The 27241-nt window shown below is 30.0% G+C and overlaps 1 protein-coding gene and 1 long non-coding RNA gene across 4 annotated transcripts; one reads left to right on the top strand and one right to left on the bottom strand.

The window, feature by feature from the left end:
- Positions 1–4751: 4751 nt before the first annotated feature.
- Positions 4752–7352, bottom strand: LOC145955885 (uncharacterized). Its single transcript, XR_014432631.1, has 2 exons — positions 6367–7352; positions 4752–5965 (listed from the first exon to the last, which is right to left on the bottom strand). It is a non-coding gene; the product is annotated as an uncharacterized LOC145955885 (long non-coding RNA).
- A 2352-nt stretch (positions 7353–9704) lies between these two features.
- Positions 9705–13708, top strand: LOC145956597 (myosin-7-like). 3 transcript variants are annotated; one of them, XM_083072150.1, is made up of 9 exons: positions 9712–11003; positions 11102–11188; positions 11287–11422; positions 11510–11652; positions 11732–11878; positions 11993–12094; positions 12416–12473; positions 12559–12660; positions 13310–13705. In XM_083072150.1, the coding sequence occupies exons 3-9, from the start codon at positions 11315–11317 to the stop codon at positions 13547–13549; spliced, it is 900 nt and encodes a 299-aa protein (XP_082928276.1). In that variant the 5' UTR covers positions 9712–11003; positions 11102–11188; positions 11287–11314; the 3' UTR covers positions 13550–13705. The 3 variants fall into 3 exon arrangements, with proteins under 3 accessions (XP_082928275.1, XP_082928274.1, XP_082928276.1); XM_083072149.1 differs by having other exon boundaries at positions 9705–11003; positions 11102–11192; positions 11287–11652; positions 13310–13708; XM_083072148.1 differs by having other exon boundaries at positions 9706–11003; positions 11287–11652; positions 13310–13707.
- Positions 13709–27241: the final 13533 nt, after the last annotated feature.

Raw genomic sequence — 27241 nt, 5'->3', positions numbered from 1 at the left:
TAAATAAATACAAGGGATGGAAAGTATTTTTTTTTTGTTTTCATTTTTAAAAATAAATATTTCAAACATTAATTAAAGGACTACTTTTTCAAAGAAATTAAATATCAAATATTTTTAAAATCTATACGAACAAAAATATAAAAATATGTTTTATTTGTAAAAATAAGTAAACAATAATTACCAATACTTGAGAAAAATTAATACTCTAAAGTTAAATTAGTATACAAATTACAATAAAAAATAATGTCTTCTGTATACTTTTTTTTAATAGTTGGAAACTTTTCTTACTTGCACACATAAATTGTTTTAATTTTATCTTAAAATTTTGATAATCAAAAATAAAAATTATAAAGTTAATATTTAAATTAAGAGCATTATTACTCACGATCTCTGCTCTTTAGAGTTGTTTTGCTCTACATTTATATATATATATATATATATATATATATATATATATATATAAAAGGAGAGATCATTTTACTCTAAGAGTAAGTCTACCTAGACTTACTTCATTCAATAACTCATGTTCTACATCAAATTTTAACGATCCAACCGTTCAATTTAAAGCTCTTAAAGCATAGATCAAATTTACAAAGTTTTAGAAAATTTGAAAATTATTTGATACTTCATTTCATTAATTCAAATTGACGGATAATCATAAAATCATTTTATACATTGATTCGAATTAATGAAACGAAGTATCAAATGATTTTCAAATTTTCTAAAACATTGCAGATGTGATCTATGCATTAAGAACTTTAAATTGAACGGTTGAATCGTTAAAATTTGATATATAACATAAATTATTGAACATAGTAAATCTAAGTAGACTTACTCCTGGAGTAAAAAGATCTCTCCTCATATATATATATATATATATATATATATATATATATATATATATATATGTGTGTGTGTGTGTGTGTGTTTTTATGTTATTATTTAATTAGAATTAAAGTTTTAATACAAATCATTATTACGTGGATTATATAATATTTTATTTTTATAAGAAAATAATATAAAAATACCTATGAAATTATATATAAATTTAAATATACCCTTTCTATCATTGATCCTAGAGAAAAATTATATTTAATTTTTTAAATATAAAAGAAAATTTTACCAATGGTGAATAATTATAAATGTGTCTTCTAATAAAGTATGATGTTTAATTTTGGAATGATAATACGAGTGTCGGATAATGTTAAGATTTGATGTAAAATAGAAAATTATTTGTGAAGTAGTTAAGCTTGACGGGATTTTGTGGCTTTGGACTAAAAGACATGGTTGTGCTTGGAGGACTATGTAGGGGTACCACAGTTGTACTTGAAGAAGCACACCTATGTAAGAGATACCATGGTCGTACTTAAAGGAAGCACACTCGTGCAATAGGTACCACGACCATGCTAAAGGAAGCATGTTCATGCATTATCAATATTGAGGGAACCACGATTGTGCTTAAATTAAGCACACTCGTGCATTCTAAATTGTAGTCAAGCACATCTCTACTTATATTATGCATGCTTGTGCATCCTTTTAAAATCAAAATTAGCCTTTTATCTCTTCATAAGAATTGTAGCCTTAGATGTAAGCTTTTCAATGGAACTAGAATCACCCAAAAAGGAGATTTAAAACTCAAGTTATGGTCAAATTAGTAAACAAAGGTCAAATTATCAAAATTAGGCTAAAATATTTGTAGTTTTGCAATTTTTAAAAATAGTAGGAGATAAAATCAACTCTTGAAGTCAACATAGAAGTTGTAGATAATTATCTTAGATTTCTAATAAAATTAAGATCAATTTTATAGCCTATATACATCACTAGATAACTCGTATAGACCACACGACATCATGGGAGGTTAAGATAAAAAGAGAGAGTATTGCGACTTGTTTTATTTATTTAGCGTTTAATTTTGAGACACTGATAAATTGTGTTATATTAAATAATGTTATGTTGTTTGACGATGTTATGATGATGACTTATAGTGACATATGATGCATGAAATGAATGATGACGTGATATGAGGAATATGTGATGTGTGAAGTGAGATCATGTGAATGTAATGTATTGAGTCATGTTTGACATATATCATATGCATAAAAGCGTTTTTTAAGGGTACAATATGTAATATACCATCAAGAAAGGTCACTTGTGTAAAGGCTTGGAAACCAACCTTTGGGATGTCTCAGTTTGAAAGTCCTAGTACTGTCTTAGTGAGCATGGAACATATCTTGCATGAGTTAACTATCTCGACCAGACCCTAGTAATATGTTCTTCTAGTGAGCATATAAAGGGTGTAACCCAACATGTACTTTTAGATTACTCTACATGTATTACTAGCAGTAATGCACAAGTGTGATATTTTTACTGGTGTCACTTGCATGTTAATATGTAGTTTGTATCCATTACATAATGTATTTTAATTTAAATTGACGGATAATTATAAAATTATTTTATACATTGATTTGAATTAATGAAACGAAGTATCAAATAATTTTTGATTTTTTTTTAAATTTGCATATTTAATCTATGTATTAAGAACTTTAAATACAATGGTTAGATTATTGAAATTTGATATAAAATATGAGTTGTTGAAATAAGTCTTGATAGACTTATTCCGTGAGTAATCAGATTCCTCAAATATATATATATATATATATATATATATATATATATATAATATTGTTGTTGTTATACATTGTTATTGTGTGTTTGGCTATCGGTTATGTTCTACATCATAAGTTAAGATGAGATATTTCTCTCTCCTCTTTCTTTTTATTGGTGCTCTTGTGTATGTGTTGCAGGTGAGAATATCATCATCTAGATGATCAGGCTAGAGGTGAGACTTATGCCTTATGCTGAGTGTTGTGTTTTGATAAGATGTGACATCGATGTTTAATTATGATTCCATTTTTTTAGTTTCTTTATATTTAGGACTTCATGTTAGATTTTATTTTGTAATTATTATACTGAATATATATATATATATATATATATATATATATATATATATATATATATATATATATATATATCATGCGATATTAAAACAAAAGGTTAGATATCTATTATATGAAAGTTGGTTGTTTTGTCCCCCATATAGCAAGACACCTCCTGTACCCTAAAGTTGAATCAAACCTTTCAAATGTGAAACAAGGCCGGAATATTTTATTGGATCCGATCGCAAATAATGGCCAACCAGATGATTTCAATTGCATGCATTAACAGGTACTTGATTATTGACATATATGGAAATAGATATGAAGGAAAAATTGGAGAAAGTTCTTTGGGAGATTGCCCAATTTTATTTGAAGGTCAAACTTGGCATCATCGTCTTTGAGAACTCAAGTTAATTAATCAATTTGCATGAACTGAATTATTAGATACGAATCATTAGGAGCAAAAAGAATGGTTAGAGTAAAAACAATACTAAAAAAATGATTTACAGTGACTGAAAAAAAAAAAGAATTGAAGGACAGTTTTTTGCTTAAAATTAGAGCATGTTACAAATCTTAATAAAAGTTTGCGTAAAATACATAATTTTGAAAAATAATTAACTTCAATTTCAATTACTATAATTTTGTATTTGATTTTTAGTTTTACTATCAAAATTTATTTTTAATTCATATGGTTACATGAAATAATATTATAAACAATTTATTTACATATAATATAATTTAATTATGTTAAGTACCCACTAGAATTGGTTTAATGGTAACCTGGGTGCAAAGCTTTTATTGTTATTATTTTTTAATAATCATAATATTAAAATAAGTATTCATGGTAAAAAAAAATAATCACTAATCTCCCTCCCAACATAATTTTGAAAGAAATATTAAATAAAATAATTTTAAAGATAATTAATATAAAAAAATATGTTTCACTTATTATAATTCTTTTATTTAGACACGTACACAATATAAACACTATCGACATTTGTATATTGTTTCTATATTTTTTAATCGTATCATATAATTTAATCTATTCATATTTATTTCTTTTATTTATTTTTGTATAATTTTTTTTATACACGTGAAGCTAAAAATATATTTCTTGGGATAATAATTTTGCTCATAAATATTTAATGCAATTACATATTTAGAATTTAAAATAAAACTCTCTTATCCTAACCTTAAAGTTTAATATAATTTTAGAACTTGAATTTAAGATCTTAATTAATTAATATGAAATAATCTGATTTGAGTTTATCCATGTGTTAGATAATCCTAATGTATATATATGAGTATCTATTAACAAAAGAAGTGCATATGAAACAAATTCTTTTTCTTAAAAATTTATACTAGACATGCATGTTCAAATTAATTAAATAACTCAGTAAAAAAGATTATTTAAAAGTTAAATCCAGAACTTGTCGTACCAAGTTTGATCCTACCAATTATATCATCCACGTCGACAACTGAAAGGAGTATCTGCTTGTTATTTTAACTTTACTTTTAATAGAAATTTAATGATGGAGATTATGAAAATGTTAATTATAGAAGTAGAAAAGAAAGCGAGGAGACCGAGTCCTGAACCAAGTTGGAAGCAAGTCAACATCCACAGTCCAATTTATAATTCATGAAAAAGTTTCTGCACAAGTTGCAGTCGAATTCCATGAAAACCCTAGGTACATAGCTTTTTATTTCCAAGGTAAAAAAACAAAAAATAAACACACATAAAAGAAAAAAGAAGAAAAAAAAAACTAGGGTTTGGCTTTAGGCCAGAAAGAGAAAGACTGCTACCCTCAGAACTCGCCATTAAAAATCGAACTAACTCATTACTCTTTTCAGAAAACAAGTATAAAAAAATTCAAAAGCAATAATTCACCCTTCCTCTCTCATGCTCAGAGAGAAAGGTAAAAAAAATAAAAGAAAAAGAACTCGTATCTTTTTGTGTACAATACTTATCAGTCAAAAGGTCAAAGCTCAGACAGAAACTGGCTTCAAAATATGCTTTACGAACTTTGTAGCAGAATAGGTCCTTCTGAAGAAAAGACTACATATTCTAGATCAGTGAACCAGGCCTGAAACAATTAATGGGAACGAAGCTATATATATATATATATATATATATATATATATATATATATATATATATATATATATATATATATATATATATATATACACGGTATATAATATGAAATAAACATAGAAAAAATGAAAAAAAAAATATAAATAGTTTTTTTTTAATTGAACTATAAATATTTGCTATAGTATTAAAAAATTAAGAATTTTGGTATTATTAGCTTTTTGAACCAACAATAGTTAAATTAGTTAAAAATTCCAATAAAAAGGAGAGAAAAATTCTCAATTTCAATACATAAAATCCTTAAATTATCAAGGGCAACATATAGTTTCTCAAAGATATATTCCTGCTTAGATCTCGAAGTCAATATAGATATTTTGATGTTCATAGCAGAACTCCTTGAATTTTCTGGGAAAAAGCACTTCTGACAGAAGAAATTATAAGTATTGAACAAAAACCAGTATGCATATAATTATATAAGGACTCAAACAAACATGGTTCTAAATTAAATACATAGTCTAACTTGCTTTGTGATGAATATTATTGTAAAAAATTACGGATAAATGCAGTTGATTTTACTGATACGGCTAAAATTGCATTGGCAAAACAAGTTGTAAAAAAGGAAAATATGCATGGATACCTCTAGGTTAATTAAGAGACATAAAGAAAGAAAAAAAAAAACAGAAGAGACACTAATTAGGGAAGAGAAAAAGAGATAAAAGAGAAAGATCTAAAAAAAATTGCAACTTCAACCGATGATTACAATTTCAAACCATGCAACCGATTCTCCTTGGAACACTTCTAGCTACCTGGTTCTAGGATGCATGTCATGAATTAGAATTTAGTGTGCATAATTAGTAATTCTTTTCTGTAAGTGAGTTTCTGTCCTCAACAAGAGGAAACGAAGCAAGCTTTCGAAGTTGTATGGTTCCAGTCTCTGAGAAATGACACCAAAAACCACAAAGTACAAACTGTTAGTTCACCATTCTTTTGTTACAAAAATCAGATCAGATGTAAACAAAGAAAATTAAGAAGAAAAGTAAAACAGCATGCATGAGTTATGATCTGAGATTAGAGAGGGGTAAGAAAAATCCATAATAAAGAAATAAAAGTTCAGTCAACACAAAAACTAGCAAATGAAGGTCAAATCGTACAACTCCTAATCGCCATCATATCTATCAAGAATTCAAGATCTTGATTTCTGTACCACCATGATCATATATAGCTAGCAAATTAAGTAACAATCAAATAGAGAGAGAGAAAGGAAGAAATATAATTATATAGTTTTCAGTGAGTTGCTAGGAGAGGCAAAGAGGGCATGTTTGATCTAACTTGCACCTTACATGGTACTCCATATATAGTAAGAAGAACCCGTGAAACTCAGGATAGATAGCGCCAAATACATCATGATGTAAAAATCCTGGTGTGTTGCGGCGCTATCCCTCCTGAGCTTTACAGATTTTTCTGTACTCTCGGCTGCTATACTTCTTTTCACAAATCTCAAATTCAAGAAATTTGTAAGAGAGTAAATAAAATGGAAGGTGATTTGTGAGGAGGGAGAATGGAGGGTGGAGAAGGCAATTTATAGAAGAGAAAGAACGTGTCAGTTGAAAATTGAAATGAAGATTTTTTGGAAAAAAGGTAAAAGGGCACTTGCTTTTGTGGCATATATACGAAAGCAGCAGCTTAATTAGACTGCTGAAATGAGCATGCTATGGTTAGTGCCACTGCTTTTTTGTGGCTGAATTAGTGAGTGAAGGACTTTTATCTTTTTTAATTAATTAATTTAATTTTTTTCAAAAAGGTCATCACAGAAAACTATTTTTTAATTGCTGCTACGTATTCTTAATCCTTGTACGTTGCCGACTACGTATTTTATTGTCAAAACTTGGAATGGAAAGTGGTCAAGTGGAGGAGATTATAATATAATAGTAAAAGGCATGGAGGAATGAAAAGTCTTTTATGTGTCATTTGACTTTCTTTTCTTAAGGAGAATGTTTTGTGAATGCTTCTTCATGTATAACAATGCTTCTTAATTAAAACATCCTTGTGTATCATTATTATTGATGTTTGATAAATTTAAAGTTATATTTTTATTTAATAATGATCATAATAGTAAATTATCGTAATTAATGAGTTTTTAATCAAATAAGAGTATTTTAATTTTAATTTAAATATAACAATGTTTAGAGATGAAGTCACGGAAAATTTATTTTAAAGAGATAGAACAATATGATTTAATAAAAAAAACACTTTAAATTGTTATATTAGAAATTTCATATATAATTCATTTTATCTTACGAATAAAAATGTATAACTTATTAAATACAAAAATTATATATAAAAATGACAGGTCAAATGGATAGAATAAATTTTATACTTAAATGAACTTTAAAAAATAGGGGTGAAGATGGCCACTGGAATCACCTCCTCCCTCCACCAGTGACAATATTTTCAGACTTCACATGTTTCTTTTGAGGATGATGACAACTCACTTTCTAACATATTTATTTCAATATAATTTTATTATTAATAAAATTTATTAAAAAAAATTATGAATGAAATAAAAATTCAATAAATGAATGATTTAATTTTTCAATAAACTTCAAATAATAATAAATAAATATATTTAAAATAATATATTAGAAAACATATTTTAGAGACATATTATTTCATATACTAATGACATGATTATATAAAAAAAAAGATAGCATATTATTTATATTTTAATCTTCATTAAATTTAATGTTTAAGAAAATGCTTTCTTACATTTTTAAATAATATATTTTATAATTATAAAATGATTATATTATTTTGTTTAAATACTTTTATGAAAAGTTAACATTATTATTTTCTATAAACAAAAAAAAAAAAATTAATAACAAAATAAATACTACCAAATTTTAAATGGAGTAAGTTTGGATAGAAGAAGTTTTTAACAATAAGTACGTGTTTGTATTAAATTTACATTTTTTTAATTGATTTATAATTTAATTAAGTATGAAGTTGAGTGAATTGATTTATTTTTTAAAATTAAATATGCACTTAAAATTTTGATGTTTTACTTTATGAATGTTATAAGAATAATGTCAATAAAAAAACAAATTTATGTTTAAAATTACTAAACAAAATACTACTAAAAATATAGTTATTGATTAAATAATATGTGTAAATTATAAAAATCTCATCATTGAAATTTAGTCACTCAAAATTAGTGAGAGAAAAACAATTACTTTTGTTATTAAACTTGGTAATTAATTCTTTGGTTTTTATAATAAAATAAAATATTATTAATTAGTATGAAAAAATTATTAATTAAAGTAACAACATAATATTAAGAAGATAATTTTCTTAATACAAAAGTGATAGTCAGATCTAAAAATTTAGAAATTATAGCATATTGAAAACAATAGTTAGAGACTCTAAAATGTCCGTGAGAGAAATGAATTATAATATTATTGGTTTGTTCAATATAAATCTAATTAGTGTGTTTAATTAAAAATGTAATATATATTAAATTTATTAATTAGTGTGATTATAACCTTACGCTAAATTAACAATTTATATTAATTTTATAATAAACTTATTTTTAAAATGGAAATTAATATAAATTAAAATCACTTTTATAAATTCTTACAAAATTAATTTAATGATGCTGACCGAACATTGAAAAAACTTACTTTCACGTACCTTGTTTTTATTTTTTTACCAATCACCGATGCACTACGTTCAATGTATTTTTCTTGTTCCAATCGGGATTCTCGGTGGTTCAAAAACCTAGAACCAAACATAGGCTAATAAGTGGCCTCATTTGTAACCACAGAAAATAAAAGAGGTTTTGTTGCTCTCCTTCACATGCATGCAGTTTTTAATTGCATTCATAACTGTAGTTTTTTTTATTGAAATATTTTTTAATAATATTATATTTTAAATTTATATATCCAGAATAATTTATTTGTATATTATTTTTTTAAATAAAATTTTATTATTAATACAAAATATTTATTAACTTTATTTATAATTAATTTCCTTAAAAAAATTACTAATCATCTTCGATGAAATTTTTTCTATTAATACAATTTTTTCAATTATGAAATTTGAATATAATATCTTAGTTAGAAAATCTGAATGCAGTACTTTTCCAACTAATAACGTATTAATTATTGGCTTCTTAGTTGAATTCACGTGAGGTTTTTTCTCCTTAAATAATATTGTTATTTTTTTATCCATAATTATAAATAAGTACAGGTGATGACAAGCAAGAACCTAATCTGTGAATCCAGACAAATTATATCATTCCAAAGTCAAATTGACAATTTTTTTTATAAAAATAATTATTTACAATTTAATATATAAATGATTAGCATGAAGTTGTTATAATTTGATTAATGATTTTTATTTAAAATTTAAATATATAATTAATATTTTAGATTATATATAAATACACAAGATTAATTTTATTTTATTTAATAATTTATAATAAATAAATAATTTTTTTATCACAAATTATATTTTAGATTGATAAATAATTTCTATTATGATAAAAGTTTAATTTTAACTATTATTTTTTTAAGAAAAATGATAAAATTTAATTTAGAAAAATTGATAGATTAAAATACATAAGATCTTAATTAAAAAAAATCTTTGAAAACCTTTTTGTTAAATAAAAATAATTGAAAACACTATCGTTGAAGAATGATTTATAAAAGCACTCTTTTAAAAAGAATTTAATTTATATATAAAAATGTTGTGTGTAATTTAAATTTGTTATAATTATTTATTAATTATTGAGTGTAAATAATATTTTTTTGTTGCAGTATGTAAATAATATAATCCATGTATAATTGGTAGTACAATAAAATTTTGTTTCTCTTTCCATAGTGTCATGTGCTTGTGCGTGCATGTGTAAGGTATATTGGAGTATGATCCTTGAGGTATTTTTGTAATAATATATTTGACATGTCATTTTATATTGGTACAAATAATTTAGGATTTAGTTTGAGCTTATGTTTCTTATGATGTGAGAGTGAATTGAGAGGTGAGCATTGCATTATTTGTTGTGCTTTATGATGTTGTATGAGAGTCCATGTATTCATGCATAATTTTTTTAGGAGGTGGTGTAAGTCTATGCAGAAGGGCTTTTATGGCCTTCTACCTTGACCTTGGAGCATTTTGTGTAACACTGTGAGTTGTAGAGTGTTATAATTATTTCAAGTCATTTTATGTTGCTAAGTTGAGTCGTTATTCAGTGTTGAGAGACTTTGGGCACTACTACAAAAAGCGCATTTTACATCGCCATATTTACATCGGTTCACCAAAAACCAATGTAAAAAATATATGCGGTGGCAATCTTGTAAATAAATACAAAATATGAGCATATTTACATCGGTTGTTCCTAAAACCGATGTAAATATGAAGTATTCTACATCGGTTTCCTTTTAACCGATGTAGAAGGGATGAGCAATAGTGACTTTGGCGCCTCTCAACACTTTTTCCTTTCTCTCGTCTTCGACCAAACCCATCTTTAGCGCCTCCGCAAACCCTAACCCTCGACCCTTCCTTCTCTAACCTTCCGTGATTTCTTGAAATCAATGGCCAAAGGCACTGATTCTGACGAGTTCGTCTTGCTCTCTAGGGTTCGCTCTGGCCTCAAGCGTGAGTTTGCCTATGCCATGAAGGCCCAGTTCGAGATCTACGCTGGCTCCTTGGGCCAGACGCGGGCCAGCAAGAACCATCTTGACCCACCGCTTCAGCCCGTAAGCGCTCCAGGAAGGCCGAGGAGACCAAGCCCCCCGAGGATGCCGCCATGAGCGAGGAAGAGGCCAAGAGCGACGTCGTTGATCTTCAGAGCGATGATGAACCCAAGATTCATGCCGGAGAGTCTACGCCAATGTCGGTTTGCGAAGAAATTGAAGGAACTTCTTGCTACGGGGATTCTTGAGGGATTGCCAGTGAGGTACAAGAAGGGGACGAAGGTATTGTTTGTTTGGTTCTTTTGATTGTCTTGGTTTTAGATTTGAATTGGGAGTTTCTGCTTGATATGTGAGTTTCATGTGTTTGAGGATTTTTGTAGGCACGGAAGCCTGGAGAATCAGCGCTTCAAGGAGTGATTCGTGACTCTGGGGTTTTTTGCTTTTGTGAGATTTGTAAGGGGGTTGAAGTAAGTAAGTTGAGGATAGGTTACTTTTTTTTGTGTTTTTAGAGTCTCAGATTATGGGTTTGTATTTTTTTTTTTAATTTGGTTTTTGGTGTAAGTAGGTTGTCACGCCCACTGTGTTTGAGCTGCATGCTAGGAGTGCAAACAAGCGTCCCCCTGGATGGGTTGGATGATTCTAAAGAGTACATTGCTACTAAAAGAGCTATGGAGGTTGTTGGGATCAGCTCTGATGAGCAGGTGCCACTCAGTAACATCCCTGTTGGAGAGTGTTTTCTTTCTCTTTTTATTGTTTTCATTAGAAAATTTTGCCATCCCTCTTCTCAGGATGCTATATTTCGAATAGTAGCAGCAGTGCTTCATTTAGGAAACATTGAATTTGTTAAAGGTGGGGAAGAGGAACTGGATTCCTCTCAGCCCAAGGATGAAAATTCCCATTACCACCTAAAAGTCGCAGCTGAGCTTTTGATGTAAGTGATGTTGTTTCTCTGGAAGTTTAATCTTCAAATCTAGTATGTATATGGTTACTTATTTATTTGTTTATGGTAGGTGTGATGAGAAGTCCCTTGAAGCCTCTTTCTGCAAACGTGTTATGGTGACTCGTGGTGACACCATAACAAAATCGCTTGATCCAACTTCTGCAGCTCTCAGTAGAGATGCATTGGCTAAAATAGTTTATTCAAGGCTTTTTGACTGGTAATTTCTGTGGTGTTTATGAAAATATAAATAATTTTATATATCCTTATGAAAGCTTATTTTAGTATGTATGAGTTTCTGTTATTCAATTGATGCGAACATCTGTTGATCCAGGATTGTGGACAAGATTAACAACTCTATTGGGCAAGATCCAGATTCAAATAACTTGATCGGGGTTCTAGATATATATGGATTTGAGAGTTTCAAGACAAACAGGTGCTTAGCCAGTACCCTTTGCTTTCCTGCTGTTTATATGAAGTGGGATTATTAATCAAGGAACTTATATGCTTTGTGTCTGAATTATGAAATAAAAGTTGATAAAGATGTAAAATTTTTATTTTATGCATTAGTTAATATTGTCCATAGTTTTTGCTTTGCTTGATGGATACCCAGGATAAATGGTGCAACAAAAACTTTTTAGCCAAAAATGCTTTGTAATTAATGACTATAGTGTAATTTCTTGGATTGACCTTTTTCTGTGCCTATGTTACTAATATTTTGAACTGTTCTCTGTAATGTTTAAATGGTCCTGCACAGCTTTGAGCAATTTTGTATCAATTTGACAAATGAGAAATTACAGCAACATTTCAACCAGGTTTGATTCTTTTATTTTCTGTCTTCTTGGAATTCATTATCTTGTAAACAATTTCTGTTGACTCAGTTAACATTTTATTATGCAGCATGTCTTCAAAATGGAGCAAGAGGAATATACAAAGGAAGAGATTGATTGGAGTTATATCGAGTTCGTTGATAATCAAGATGTTCTTGATCTCATAGAGAAGGTATAACATTTTCATGATGCTTGTTTTCTTTCTTAAAACCTCCCATCAAATAAAAACTTGGAGTAAGTTAATCGGTTATGAATAGTGATTATTCTATTATTTTTACAAATACCTAGATTTTTTGACAAAATGTAGCATGGCTAATCTTGGTCATTTTGCTTTAAATATACATCTATATATATGCATTATGTAGTGACGTGTGCATATGCATAGCCTTTGAGATTGTAAGATTGTCCTGCTTATTCTTTGTAGCATGTTTCCAAGATCAACGCATGAAACATTTGCTGAAAAGCTATATCAAACATTTAAAGACAACAAACGCTTCAGCAAGCCAATAGTTAACATTATTGAAAAATGTTTTTGGTTTAGTTAATAGTTTGCTAAGAAGTAAGAACACTTTGCCTACATGAGATCTTATAATCTTCATCGATGGCGCAATTTTTATGTTCACTAAAAAATAAAAACTTCAGGGTCATTTAATGAAGAAATCTTGATTGTTGGTTGATATTTACCAAGAGATGAATGATTCTTTAGTGGATGAATACTCTTTGGTTGTGATTTTCATTTAATTTTACTTGAAATTTATATTGCAAGAAATTTTTTGTTTTATTCTTGATTCTTATTTATTTGCTATTTGGACTGGATGCAGGGCCAAAATGCATTTACTAGATCACGGGGTGGTCTTCCAGTTGGAGATGGAATATCTTTGAATTCTAGTGTGCATTCTGTTTCTGGTGTGAATCGTGTTGTGGGGGGTGGAGTTGAAAAGTTTGTTTCAGTTTTTTTCATTTTCTTTACAAAAACAACTTTATTCGGAAAAAAAAAATTGTTTGCTGAGGTTTTAGTGGCCACACTTATATTTGTTGCACTCTTGGATTTGACTAGTTAGAATATCCACTTGTATTTTGATACTTATTTTTGGTTTGTTTCTTTAATGATATACATTTATTGATTTATATTTAATGTCTGTAAGCACTTGAGTTCAACTTTTTTTTTTGGCGTTCCAAACAATTGCAAAGCTTATGGTTATGCAATTGCAAAGCTTTTTTTTTTTTTTTTTTTTTATATGCAATCTACATCGGTTTAAGGTAGAACCGATGAAGATTTGAATGCAAATCTACATCGGTTTTTCTGAGAACCGATGTAGATTTCAACGCAAATCTACATCGGTTTTTCTGATAACCGATGTAGATTTGAACGCAAATCTACATCGGTTTTCTCACAACCGATGTAGATTTAAACGCAAATCTACATCTCTCTATTCTACATCGGTTTTATAACCGATGTAGATTACCTTTCAGAACCGATGTAGAACAGTGCTTTTGTAGTAGTGGGGATCTGAGAATCCTTTAGGAGTTTCAATAATGGTGAGAGTTTAGGGTTTATGTTTTGAATAGAGTTGCATAAACTCTTCTCCAAAAGTCTAGTGAGTGGATTGTAGAGAGATAAACTTTGGTTCGTAGACTTCTTTTCCTATGAGTCTACTCTTGTTCTTGATTTCTTCTTTTTCATAGCTGATTTTAAGTTGTTTGTTGTGATTTAGATTGTGAAAATCCTAGATCCAATTCGTGAAGTACGAAGAGCCTCGTTTTCATCTCTTCTACCTTGGTTTCGAGCTATCGAGTTAATTAGGAAAGTTGGCTTTATTGCATTTTGGATGACTTGTTAGCTAGTGAATATTTTTGAGTTGCACATTGTGTGAAATTCCAAAGATTTGTGGCTGTGTTGATAAATTCAAAGTGAAAGCATGTGGGAAATTAGGGTTTTAGGTTGTGAATGAAATATGTTGATTTGATGCGAGTTGATTTGAGTAATATCATTATGTTGTGTTGCATGTGTGGTTTGGCTGAATTTCAGGTGGAATAGGTGATTTTCGTGATTTTCATAAGCGCAGATTGCTCATTATGCTGGGCGGTCCTTTGAGGTGTTAGACGTTGTTCCAACATGAGACTCTTTGTCTCAATCATGTCAAGCGCATGATCGATGGTGCCAAGTGTGAGGAAAAAGACTCGTCTCGAGTTGTGATAATGTTAAATATGGTTTAAGTGGTGTTGAATGCGACAACAATGGGGTCTCTAACTTGGTGACATTGGACCCAAGGTTGAATGACGCCTAATGTGGCCAAGCTAGGATCCTTTGTCTAGATGACACCTAGTGTGGTATGGTGACGTCAGGTGTATGTCAGGCAGAGACTCCTTGCCTGAGATAGGGCCAAACATGGTACCTTGCCATGCTAGGCGCAAGGTCTTAAGGGCCTTTAACTTATCCATGTCGAGCTCAAGTTGTATAGTGTCAAAAATAGGCAAGGCAGAGAGTTCCCTGCCTGGATGGTGTTAAGTGCTAGGTGAGTGGCACTAGACATTGGTTGCTAAAGAAAAATAAATTAATGTATTGATGAATTGTTGAATACAAGATGAATAGATGTATATGTTGCATGCTTTAAAGTTGCTACGCATTGTTTATCCTATGTATGATGACGCTTTGAGATGTGTGTTGTTCGTTGTAAAGTTGTGTGTTTGTTGTGTAGTTGTGTTAAATATATACGAAGTTGTTGTGCTGTTGAGTTGTGATGATTAACCTAGGATTAGAGAAGAGGTTTTTAAAAACTATATATCTTATTGTGTGGATATTGTGTTGTGGTGCTCCGAGAACCCAAATTTGTTAAAAACCCTTCTTGAGAAATTGACCCTTGAAATGAGTAGTTATGTTGAATCTCCTCTAGGAATTAGTTGATATCGTGTGTGGGTAAGGTCGAGACACACGTGTATAAAGCGGTCACAATATAGGGACTAGATAAGCTATATTGATTACAAGTTACCGATTGAATAAAATACAAAGTCGAAAAATTAGTTCCTAACTGAGTATCGAAGAGGCGTAATATTTGGAGGGTAATCGGTGTGTTAATCCTAGAGGAGGCTTAGTTAATCTAGCTAATGTTGTGGTAGGCCTATACTTAGCTATTCCACCCTAGTAGTAGTACTAGACTTCCTTATTTAAGTAACGACATTATCAAGTTGTTGCGTTGTGGATTTATATCCAATTTGTTGTTGATCTAACAAGTCAAAAAGATCACCTTTTGTTGTTGGTTCGATAGGATCAAATCACTTAAAATGCATACCCTATGTTGTAAGAGATCTCCTAGTTGAAATGCGTGATGACACATGTAGTTGTTGTGTTGTAAATACAATTTTGTTGTGATGAATGATTTGTTGATGCTATAATGTTTCGAGTGATATTGTGTAGTAGTATATTGAGTTTTCCTTGTTGGTATATGTTGGTTGTGTTGTGATGTCGCATGTTGATAGTGTTAGAGATGAGATGAATATGTGATGATGCATTAAATTTGTTGATATGATACATGTATATATGTCATTTCTTTAAAACTCTAGCTTACCCATGCGTGTTTTCATGTGGTTTGGACTGTGATGATCATAAATGGCATGAGAAAAAGGTAGAGATACGTATGAAGTTATATGGTGGAGGCTATTCAATGGTGCTAAAGCTGATTTTTTAAGACTACCTTTTGGGGTTAATTCTTGTATAGATGGTATCAGTTGCTTGACTAACAACTTAGGTTGTACAATATATATTTATAGGATTACTATACTTATATTGCATATATTTATGTAGTTGTTTTATCTTTGTATGTATGTGATATAATATATATTCTTGTATCTGTAAGTATATAATCCTAAGTTAGTAGATCTTTCGTTGCTAGTAGACATGTCGTCTAGTGTAGGAACCATGGTGGGTTGTTACATTATGATAGGGAACCTCTAATGAGTATGAGAGATGACCATGATTGACTGTAATGCTTCGACTGGATCTTGATAGATCTCCTATTTGAGAATGGATTGAGAGGGTCACCCAATACGTGGTTATCCGATCCATGTGCTCCTAGGGTGCCTTGTATCGAAGTGCCTTTGACGATGTTAGGGAGTGATACCAATGTTAGGGGTTGATATTGTTAGGAGTCCCACATTGAGTAAAATATGAAGGTTAATGTGGTATTTAAGCCTTGAGGCTTTCCCACCTAATGGACTAGTATTTTGGGTTAGGCTCTCCTCATGATTTAAGTCCTAACAATTGGTGTTTTCATTAAGAGTTAGGCTATGGAAAGGGATACCTATAGGCTAGATTAAGGTGTATAAATCAAATTTTGATAGGTGAGTGAAGCCTTTAAAGAGAAAAAGACTACCATCAAGCCAATGTTGATAAAGTTAAAGTCATCGTAGATGTCAACCCATAAAGGGGGCGACAATGATAGAAGTCTCACATTAAGTAGAATATGAAACTTAATGTAGTACTTAAGCCTTGAGGCTCTCCCACCTAATGAACTAATATTTTGGGTTGGATTTTCCTTATGGTTTAAGTCCTAACAAATACCACGTGCATGTAGAAGTAATTAAGAACATAAGTCATATGAGACAGTGAATAATAAATGTGGTTGGTTTGGAGATTAATGTGGTGAATGTGAATATTAGTATTTCTTATGAGTGTTTGAGTTGGCTTGAATGATGTGTATATGTTTCAGATGCTACACATATTGCTTATACATGTTATACATGTGTGAAATATATTCTTACTCCTCTTGTTGTTTTGTGGTTGTGTTTCTTGTTTGGGTTGAATGTCATGCAATAGTTAATCACATATATGAGGTTGAGTATGAGGGAGAAGAAGCTTGATGCTTCGATTTTGTTTATGGGTCTTATTTTGATAGTCTGACATTAAGGTTAGAGGATGTTATGTTTATCTTATGTTTAAAACTTAGAGTTGTTTTATGATGTTGGTTTTTCATTAAGGTTATGTAAAGATAAGTTTGTGCCATTGTTTATGAATTTATTTTCATTATTATTTGAAGTTTTATTTAGTAATTTAAGACATGTGAACCTTTTTATAGTATAAATAAAGAAGTTTGTTATATATCATTTATTCTAAAAGAAACACATTTTCTTAATAATTTCATAATAAGTGTTTTGGAGTAGAAGGATGTCATAGAGTCCCTAGTTAGCGATGGTAAAAAAGATTAATTTAACTTGTCTCACATCATTTCAAAATGGGTTGAGACAAATTATTTCATTTAATGTATATAGGTTGAAAAATACTATTCGTCTAGAGTTGAATATATGAAATCGAGGTTTGACTTGAAATTGAGAAATCTAGAAAGAAAAAAAACTTTTTGAATCAATCCGAGTCAATTTTTCGAGTTATGCAAGTTAAAAATTGTTTTGTATGAATTATAACAAGTAAGTTTGGTTTTGGATTTTTGAACCCATGGAAAACCAAACCCAACTGAAATTACAAAAATGTTTTGGTCATGTATGTTAAACCATTTTAGGCCTAAGTCCAATCTTGATTTAACATGCACTAGTCTATCAAATTATAACCTTAATCCTTTCTTTTTCTCTACCAAAACCTAGTCTTCCTCCATGCCTCCTTCTTAAGTGATATCAAAACCTAGTTACCTCATTGTGCCTATTTCTTCTCTAACCTCATCCTAAATCCTTTCTTTCTTGTATCCTTAACACCATATCTATATTTTTCTGAGCTTTGCCTAGCCACAATTGTAATGATCCGATATGTCACTACACTTTTAACTCAACAACTAAATGATAGAAAATACAAATCTAATCACCGCAAAAAAAAAATTATAATTTGTAGCGATTAAAATTACATTTTTTGACAGCTAAAAACTGCCACAAATTACATTCCTAATGGTTACTTCAACCGCCAAGTCCACATGCACTAGTAATAGGTTGTAACGAGCTTTCAACAAGCACTAGAAAATTGTCACAAATTATATTTTTATTTTGTTTTAATTTACCACTTAGTGGGAGTTGAAAACCACCACAAATTAAAAAAAAATCTAGTTAAGCACTTATCATGGTCAAAAATCGCAAAAAAATTACATTTTTTTTAGTTAAACACTTACTAGGGGTTAGGAATCGCCAAAAGTTGCATATTTTATTTATTTAACCTTTATCGACAGTTTTTAACCATTTGACTTCTAGTTTAAATTACTTAAAAACAATATCATTTAAGAGACAATGAATTCAATTCAAACTTGCATATAAAAAAATTTAGTTAATAGCTTTGAAGTCATGGTAACACATCCATGGTAGAGAACCTCAATGATAATAATTCAAAATGATAACAATTTGATAAAAATCATCATTGGAGACCTAGAAAGAAAGAGCAAGCATATAGCTTAGAATATGAAAATCAAAGAAGAGTACACATTTATAAAGCAACCAAGTAAGCATAATAATGTAATTTAGCATACCATGACTACAAATATAAATATAATAGATGACAGAGGTACAAAATAAAAATCCATTGAATCGAATCCATTATTTCAAACAAGAGCATGATCTGTGCGCGATCCACCCGCACGAGATTAACAATAGTGGTCATGTCGGAATCAACCACAAGATTTAGTGGTCATGTCGGAATCAACCACAAGATTTAGTTCTTCTTTGAAAGCAAAGTAAAAATATCATTTTAGCTTATGACAAATTGGTTGGTGCAATTCTAATATCTAGTGACTAATGTCTAGTATTGGGTGCATATATCGTGTAACCTTCACAAATTGTAGTCATCCCAACCTACCATCTCATACATCCCAGCCTACCATCTCATTCATTTCAGTTCAACATTTAACTTTGATGTATATGCAAATTCAATATATAGTTGGGTGAACTTAGTACTTGAGTTGTGATTGCTACGGAATCTGAATCTATAGAATTAAAAGGTGAGTGAAATTAATCAATAATAAATAGAAAGAAAGTGACTCACACTTACCTGGAACCATGAAGAGGACAGTTTGCAAAAACTCTGTTTTTGTTAGGAAGCCAAAATGTTAGCACAAACTAGAAGTTATCCCCCACAAGCAAAGGAAATTCCACCATAGGCTGCCATGACAATGACAACCATGAGATATGATATTAATTTGAAAAGATGCTATAAAAAAGGATTAATGTAAGGATATTTAAATAATAAAATAATAAATCAACTCACAGGGGAGATTAATTCAACTTGTTTGTCTCTGAAAGTGCAATCAACCTATTACACTTGCAAACTGTGGAAAGAAACCAATGACAATCAGAAAATTGATTCCATAAGACCTTCTAAACAATTATAGTAAATGTTTGATTGCTTGGATGTTTTAGCTTTTAAAACATGACGATTGTTATGAGATGTAAATCTTGTGGTGTGTTTACTTAGTAATCACAATGATTTTGGGTATAAATATTTTTATTTTTATACTTGTTTTTTTTTTGAAATTTAGTTTATCTTTGCATGTTTTTTTATGTGACTTGGATTGTAATGACCATGATTTTTTTATGGGAGTTGGATAAAGTTAGTCAGAGCGGGCTCTTGGAGTAGCTCTGGGGCCACATTGTTGGTGATGTAGTCTATGGCTACTTTTGGAGGGTTCATATAATTGTGCTTGTCCGACACTCAGGGTTCATAGTTTGCTTTCTAGATCACTCTATATGCATGTACATGATTTTTACTTGTATAGTTAATTTCCTTTTATATGTATGTTACACACACACACACACACACACATATATATATATATATATATATATATATATATATGTAAGAGTTATTACAGGACGCTTTTAAATTAAGATATTTTGGTATAACCAATTTTTAAAATCTATAAAAATGACTTAAAGAGTATTTTTTTTCTTTTCACTTTCACTTTTTTTTCCATCTACAATGATATATTATTGGTAAACAAATAATTTAAGTAATTAACTTACTTTTTTTCTCACTAAATACTAGTCCAAGTATTTTAAATCATTTTGTAAAAATCAAAACAACTTTGAACAAAGCATAATAAAGTTTTATTTGTTGAAATAGAGGAAGATTTTGTGAATTTTTTATTCAATTTGTTTCTCAAAATTTATATACAAATATGAAAAATCTCTATTTATTATGCCTCATAATATATATATAAAAAAATATCCTTAGTAAATCCAAACTTTTCATGTAATATATATATGAGTTAATCACCTATACACTGCTAGTGTAAAGTTTTTTTACACTGGCAACCAATCATATCTTTTAATAGTGTCATGTTAGTTGCTTATTTAATGAAAAAGATATGATTGATTGCTAATGTAAAAAAATTTATACTGGTAGTGTATAGATGATTAACTCTCTCTCTCTATATATATATGTATGTGTGTGTGTGTATTAAGAATTTTAAGAAAATAATAAATATAATCAAATTATTCTAAAATACCAAATGTTCACAATTTTTGTTTAAAAAAGTAAAAAAAAAATAGTTTCATTAAATTTCTCTCTCTCCATATATATTGTGTGTATCACATGTCCAATTATTAGTATATGTATGACTCTAAGTAATTGTAGTTATGTTTTTATTAGTTGGTAATCCCACGAAGTGTAGCAATCATGGCGCATCACTTACAATCTAATATGTTGAGTACTCGTCACTCATAGTGATCCAATATATACATCTCGAACAAGATTATCTTTAATGGATGATATTTGTGGTCTATACTAAAATAACAACTGTATTGCTGATGGCGAGTTATGTCTTGTCTGCTTATTTGAGCCTATTTCACAACTAATATTTTCTGTCTGTTAAGTTATCAGGTATGGATGAATTGTTATTGTTGGTTGGGGCATTTGGTGGTCATGCCTTAGACTATACTTCACATATGTGACATCATCTTGGGTTGGGGAGTGGGAATAAAGATAGTAAGGTTTTGTGTGTAATTTGGTTGGTAACCTTATGGTCTATCTAGTTAGCAAGAAATGTGACTGTATTCAAAGCAAGATCATTCCATGTGGAGTCCGTGTGGCAAGATGCCTTGCAAAAATATTGGTCATGGGTTCGAGGTCTCTACAAAAATTTAACTTTCTCTTTGTATGAGTGGATTACGGAACCAGATTATTATATCAAAAGTCTGGTAAGGATAAATGAATTTTAATCTCTAGTGACTCACCTGTTTGTAATGTTTGGGGTGAGATTCTTTTTCTGTATTACTCATTATGCTTTGCTTTCTGTTGTAAGTGCTCTAATCTGTACTGATAATATTGTAAACTCTTTTTATTACTTCTTGTGATTAAAAAACATCTTTACTTGCTGAATGAAATTTTACCTTTACAAAAAAAAAAGAAAAACTATAATAACAACAACAACAAAAATTAAGTGAGAGACATATCTATTTTCATTGAATCAAAAACTTGAAATCTTATACAACATTTTTATATTCTTTTTACTTAATTAAAAAATATATTAAAGATTCTGACCCAATAATTATCTATTTAAACTCATTGCAACCCATTTTCTAATGAGCCAAAATGAATAAGTTGATGAGTTGATCAATGACTCAATTTAGTTTACCATATATTAATCAAAGAGATGAGCCTATTAAATCAAATTCATTAAATTTAAGATTAATTACAATTCTCAATTAAAAGTTTAATAATGATACATTATTCGAGTAAAATAAAATTACACAATCAATTAATCAAAAATTATAGTTTACATAATTTTTAAGATAATTATTGAAAAAATCAGCGAACTTATCACTATAATATTTTATAATTAAATGACTATAAAAATAATATATTACATCTGTAAATGTATTATTATTAAATCTATAAGTTAAAAAACTTCGGTAACAGTTGATTCTAAATCAATTTTGTGAGATCCCCTTCCTTTCTTTTTCCCATTTCACCCTCACACACTCTTACTCTCACTCACTTGGCTGATTCACTCTTTTCCCCAACTCTCGGAGCTTTGTTTTCCTTCTCACTTTACTTGGATTGTTTCCTTTTCTTGGTGGTTGTAGGAGAGTCGTAGTGTTGTGTGAAGCTAGTTGAAGTCTCCCTCTCCGTTCTGATTCTCCGCTCGTTCTTTCTCCTCCATTTCTTCTCCTTCTTCATTGTCTTCTTCGTCCCGGAGCTCGAAATTCTTGTACCGAAGTAAGGGAAGCTAGGTTTTTGCATATTTTTGGCTGAAAATGAGTTCTAGAAGCTCATTGTTGTTTGATGATTTGATGATTGCTGGCTGAGATTGATGAAATGGAGTTTTGGGGTTTTTGAGGTTTTTGAAGAAATTTGGGCTTTCATTGATTTGAGGTTGCATGCTAGAAATGAGGTATTTTTCGTGAGGTTTGATGAAAATGTGGACTTTTGGATGGATTGCATGTTGGTTTTCTGGTTGATTTTGCAGGATTTGATGAAGTTTTCGAAAGTTTGAGGGTTGCTACTAAGCATCACGCTGGGCGCGTGACCACCTGGGGGCTCCATTTAGGCAAGCCCGCCGGGCGCAAAGATGTGTGCGCCGGGCGAGCTTGAGAATGTGAACCTCTGGATGGCCCACGCCGAGCGCGACTTGGACCGCGCCGGGCGCGATATCAGTAGGTAACATGTTTGGGGTTTTCTAGTGCTGCGCCGGGCGCGACAAAGTGGAGACTCCTTGGGAGTCTCTGCCAAGGGGGCGCCGGGCGAAATTTGAATTGCGCTGGGCGCGAGACCTTGGGGAGGTCTTTGCCTTTCCTGCGCCGAGCGTGGGTTTGGGCACGCCGGGCACGAGAGACTCCTTAGAGTCTCTGCCTGGGTTTGCGCTGGGCGCAATTGGTATTGCGCCAAGCGCGTATGAGCCTTGGGCTCTCTGGCTGGGTCACGCCGGGTGCGAGCACTCTTGCATCGGGCGCTGGTTCCTTGGTGCTCTCTGGTTGTGCCACGCCGGGCGCGACCATGAGTGCGCCGGGCGCGTATATGATGATGCCTTATATGTTGTCTTATGTTGAGGTGTGTTGTTAATTGCTGAAATTGTTGATAGATGTTGGTTTATGATGAGCTGAGCTATTATTGATGACTATTATTTTGTTGTTAGATGATAAATGTTGGATTATAATATTATTGTGCTGTGAGCTGTCTATGTTGTGTTGTGTATTGGTTAGTTGTGCTCTAAGTTGACATTGCTGTTAAGATGTGTTGTGCTGTATGCTGATATAAATTGTTGTAGGCAGTAAGGCTGAGCTGTTGTAGGCCGTAAGGCTGAGCTGTTGTAGGCCATAAGGTTGAGCTGTTGTAGGCTATAAGGCTAAGTTGTTGTAGGCCGTAAGGCTGAGCTGTTGTAGAAGATCTCCGAGCTGATATGCGTGACGACGCATTGTGTGTTTATCGCTATTTATGCCGATTAGTTGCTGAATTGTATGCTGATGATATGCTGATAGCTGTAACTATTTACTATTCATATATTATCATATATGTATGTTGATTCTTTCCACTAGCTTACCCTTTTGTGGTTTTTCATGTGTTTGGACTGTGATTATCATACGTTGTATGGGAGCAGAGCAAGGTTAGGTTGGTGTCTTGAGGCAGGTCTGCAGCTGGCAGCTGGAGCTTTTCTTTTGATGTTTTGTTGTTTTTTACCGCTAGCTTGGCTATTTTGGGCTGTATTTTTGTATTCCGTTTTAGCCTCAGAGTGAACATTGTGTATATATTTTAGTTGTTTATATATATATATATACTTGTTCTCTCTGTATGGTGTTGAGTTGTTGAGTAGTGTGTAGTGACCAAGCGGATCGTTACAAGGTTAATATCGCAAGATTTGAAAATATGAGTTACAGTGATGTATCCGAAACATAAGAAAGATAATTATCTAGAAAGAAAAGAAATGAAAACAATGAAATCGACTTTCAAATTTATTGAAAATGAATTTTAATTATTCTTCAGCGTAATTTGTTACATGTCTCCCGACTGGTTAAATATCCATATTCTTCCTTTTTTTTATTGAAAAGTTACATGCAAAATAATAAATAAATTTTTGTATATAATCACAATAATTCAGTAAAAAGGGTAATTAAGAAAATTCTAGGTTATACACGATTAATTCTTTGATTTGACTAAAAATGAAAGAATATTTGATATGGGGTTAGGTTCTGAATCTTACAAAAAGCTAAAAGTAAAGAAATGATTACGTGCACACTCGGGGTTTTCAAAACACAATGATGCTTAAAGAAGAATATCTGTCTATCAAGGTAGAATGTGTCCATTGGTTTTGATGGGAGTTTTACATTGCCGAGCATTTCATTTATAAATGGCGAATAAATTACATTGACATTATATATTAATATAAAATTTTAAGGTATTAATTAGATAAGTAAATCTTTCTTATTTATTTATTTATATATTATTTAATATGTATATTTAATTTTAGTTGATGTAAGACTTATTTTTATACTTGAACTTCAATATTATTCTTTAAGTGTGAGTCTCTTTCACATGCTCACACTTTCTTCTCCTTGAGTGAATTTTTTTTTTAATCCATAAGTATTTAATAGTGACATATTTGCATCATCTTGGATCTTTTGTCAATTCCATTATTCAAGATCTCACTCTTGGATCTATCATTAATTTTATTGTCAATACTCATCTAATCAATCATTAGTTACTTGGTTGGACCATTAGTTCTAATATCACTTTGTTGAGTAAAGAAATTTAACATCAAAGAGCACTTCAATAGGTAATCAGTTGATCATACAAGTGAACTTGGTACCATATCATAATCCAAAATCTTAAAATATTAGTAAATGAATATTTCTTACTTATATATAATATTTAACATATCCAACTCTAATTAATGTAAAACTTATTTTACACTTAAACTCTAACAAGATTTATCTATATTCTCTTGATTATAAAGTTGTCGTCTTCACAACAACTTTCTTTCATATTTAATCACCATATTGAACGTAAAAAAAATTATTAGATAAATTTTTTAGTATATACAAGAAATTATTAATTAATTTTTATGATATGAAATTAAGTATTATTAGTTTTTATTAATAAAAATTTAAATATATACTATTATGTACTGAGATTAATTATAAACACTTGATAGTTATAAAATACATAATAATTTATTAAAAATAGAACATAAATAATCAAAATATGTACAACTTATTCTACCCGATTCTTTTATTTCAATAACTGTAAAGTTTATCTTTAAATATAGAGAAATCGTAAAATAATGTTATAAATAATTCTTGCGGTATTAAAATAATATTTGACCAACATAAGACATATTTTGAATACAAATTAATTATTGATTGTCAGTTTTAAAATACTTTCTGAATCATTTATATATATATATATATATATATATATATATATATATATATATATATATATATATAGAGGAGGGTTCAAACGACACCGGTGTAACTTTTACTAAGTGTTACACCGCTTAATAACTTTATATTAAATGTGAATTTTGTAAATCCAACCGTTAGATGGAAAGTTCATATCTCTTAGATCATATATGTCAAATTTTGTTAAAATTGAACAACAACTTGAAGGTAATCAAAGTGTTCATATTTTAGTATATTTTGAAATGTATATATTACGTCAATTTTGTTTTATGAGAATGAAGTATCAAATCATCTTAGATTAATATAAAGTTTGATATATATGATCTAAGAGATATGAACTTTCAATCTAACGGTTAGATTTACAAAATTCACATTTAATATAAAGTTATTAAGCGGTGTAACACTTAATTAAAGTTACACTGGTGTCGTTTGAACTCTCCTCATATATATATATATATATATATATATATATATATTCAACTTATTCTGCCACTAAGGTTTGAGGTGATTGCGACCAGAATCATAAGCACAATCTAAATGGCTCCATTCATTATGCAAATGGCGACTGAAAAATATAAATGATGGTATGTGGTGACTGTTAATCAAGATTATTAACTCATGATGATTACTTTTGAACCATTGGAGTCCCAAAGTAAACCCACAGGAAATGTTGGTATGATAAGGTATTCCCTTGATCACTAATGTAATGACAGATAATTCATACTTTCCACTTTTGAATAATTTAATAAGATAAGATTTTGCTAATTAGTATCTTAACGAAATTAGTTAATGAAGCAATATGTCTCTTCAAAAACAGTTAGTGAAGCAATATTAAAATAAATAATTACTAGATTACGATTATCCAGGCAGTTAAAATCATGGTGCGAAGGGACTAATAACATTTCTTCAATACAAAATTTCCACTTCAAGATATTGTAAGTTGGTATATTATCAAGACTCGTTAGTCGATAAATAGTAAATAAATAGCTATTAGAAATTTTGTAACATAAAAATTAACTAATATCTAGGATCCCGGTAAAACTCTTCTAGACAGCCACACACATGCTTTTTTTGCTTTAGAAACAATGGTACTTGGATATGCATATCTAGGAAATATAAATCAAAACAAATAGAAGAGCTCAAGTGACGAGGACGAAGACGAATTCGAAACAAAATAAAATTTAGGGCATTGAAGAAAAAAAATGTTTTTTTTTTGAACAATTCATCACAAACTCAAATTTTGAAAGAGTAAATAAAATCTTCTTCACTAGGTATATGATTTACTAATTCACTCTTATTATCTCTAATCCAAATCACCTTCTTTATTATTTATAAGATTTGTACCCTCACTTTATTTAATTTCTTTGCATGTGTTTTAATAATATTATTATTTAATGCATAAAAAATCGACTATAGTATGATAAAGTGAGTGA

This window comes from Cajanus cajan, chromosome 3, assembly GCF_000230855.2.
Source record: "Cajanus cajan strain Asha chromosome 3, NIPB_CcT2T_4, whole genome shotgun sequence".
Classification (NCBI taxonomy): domain Eukaryota; kingdom Viridiplantae; phylum Streptophyta; class Magnoliopsida; order Fabales; family Fabaceae; genus Cajanus; species Cajanus cajan.
The sequence above is the reverse complement of the archived record's forward strand: the minus strand, read 5'-3'. Positions and strand labels throughout refer to the sequence as shown.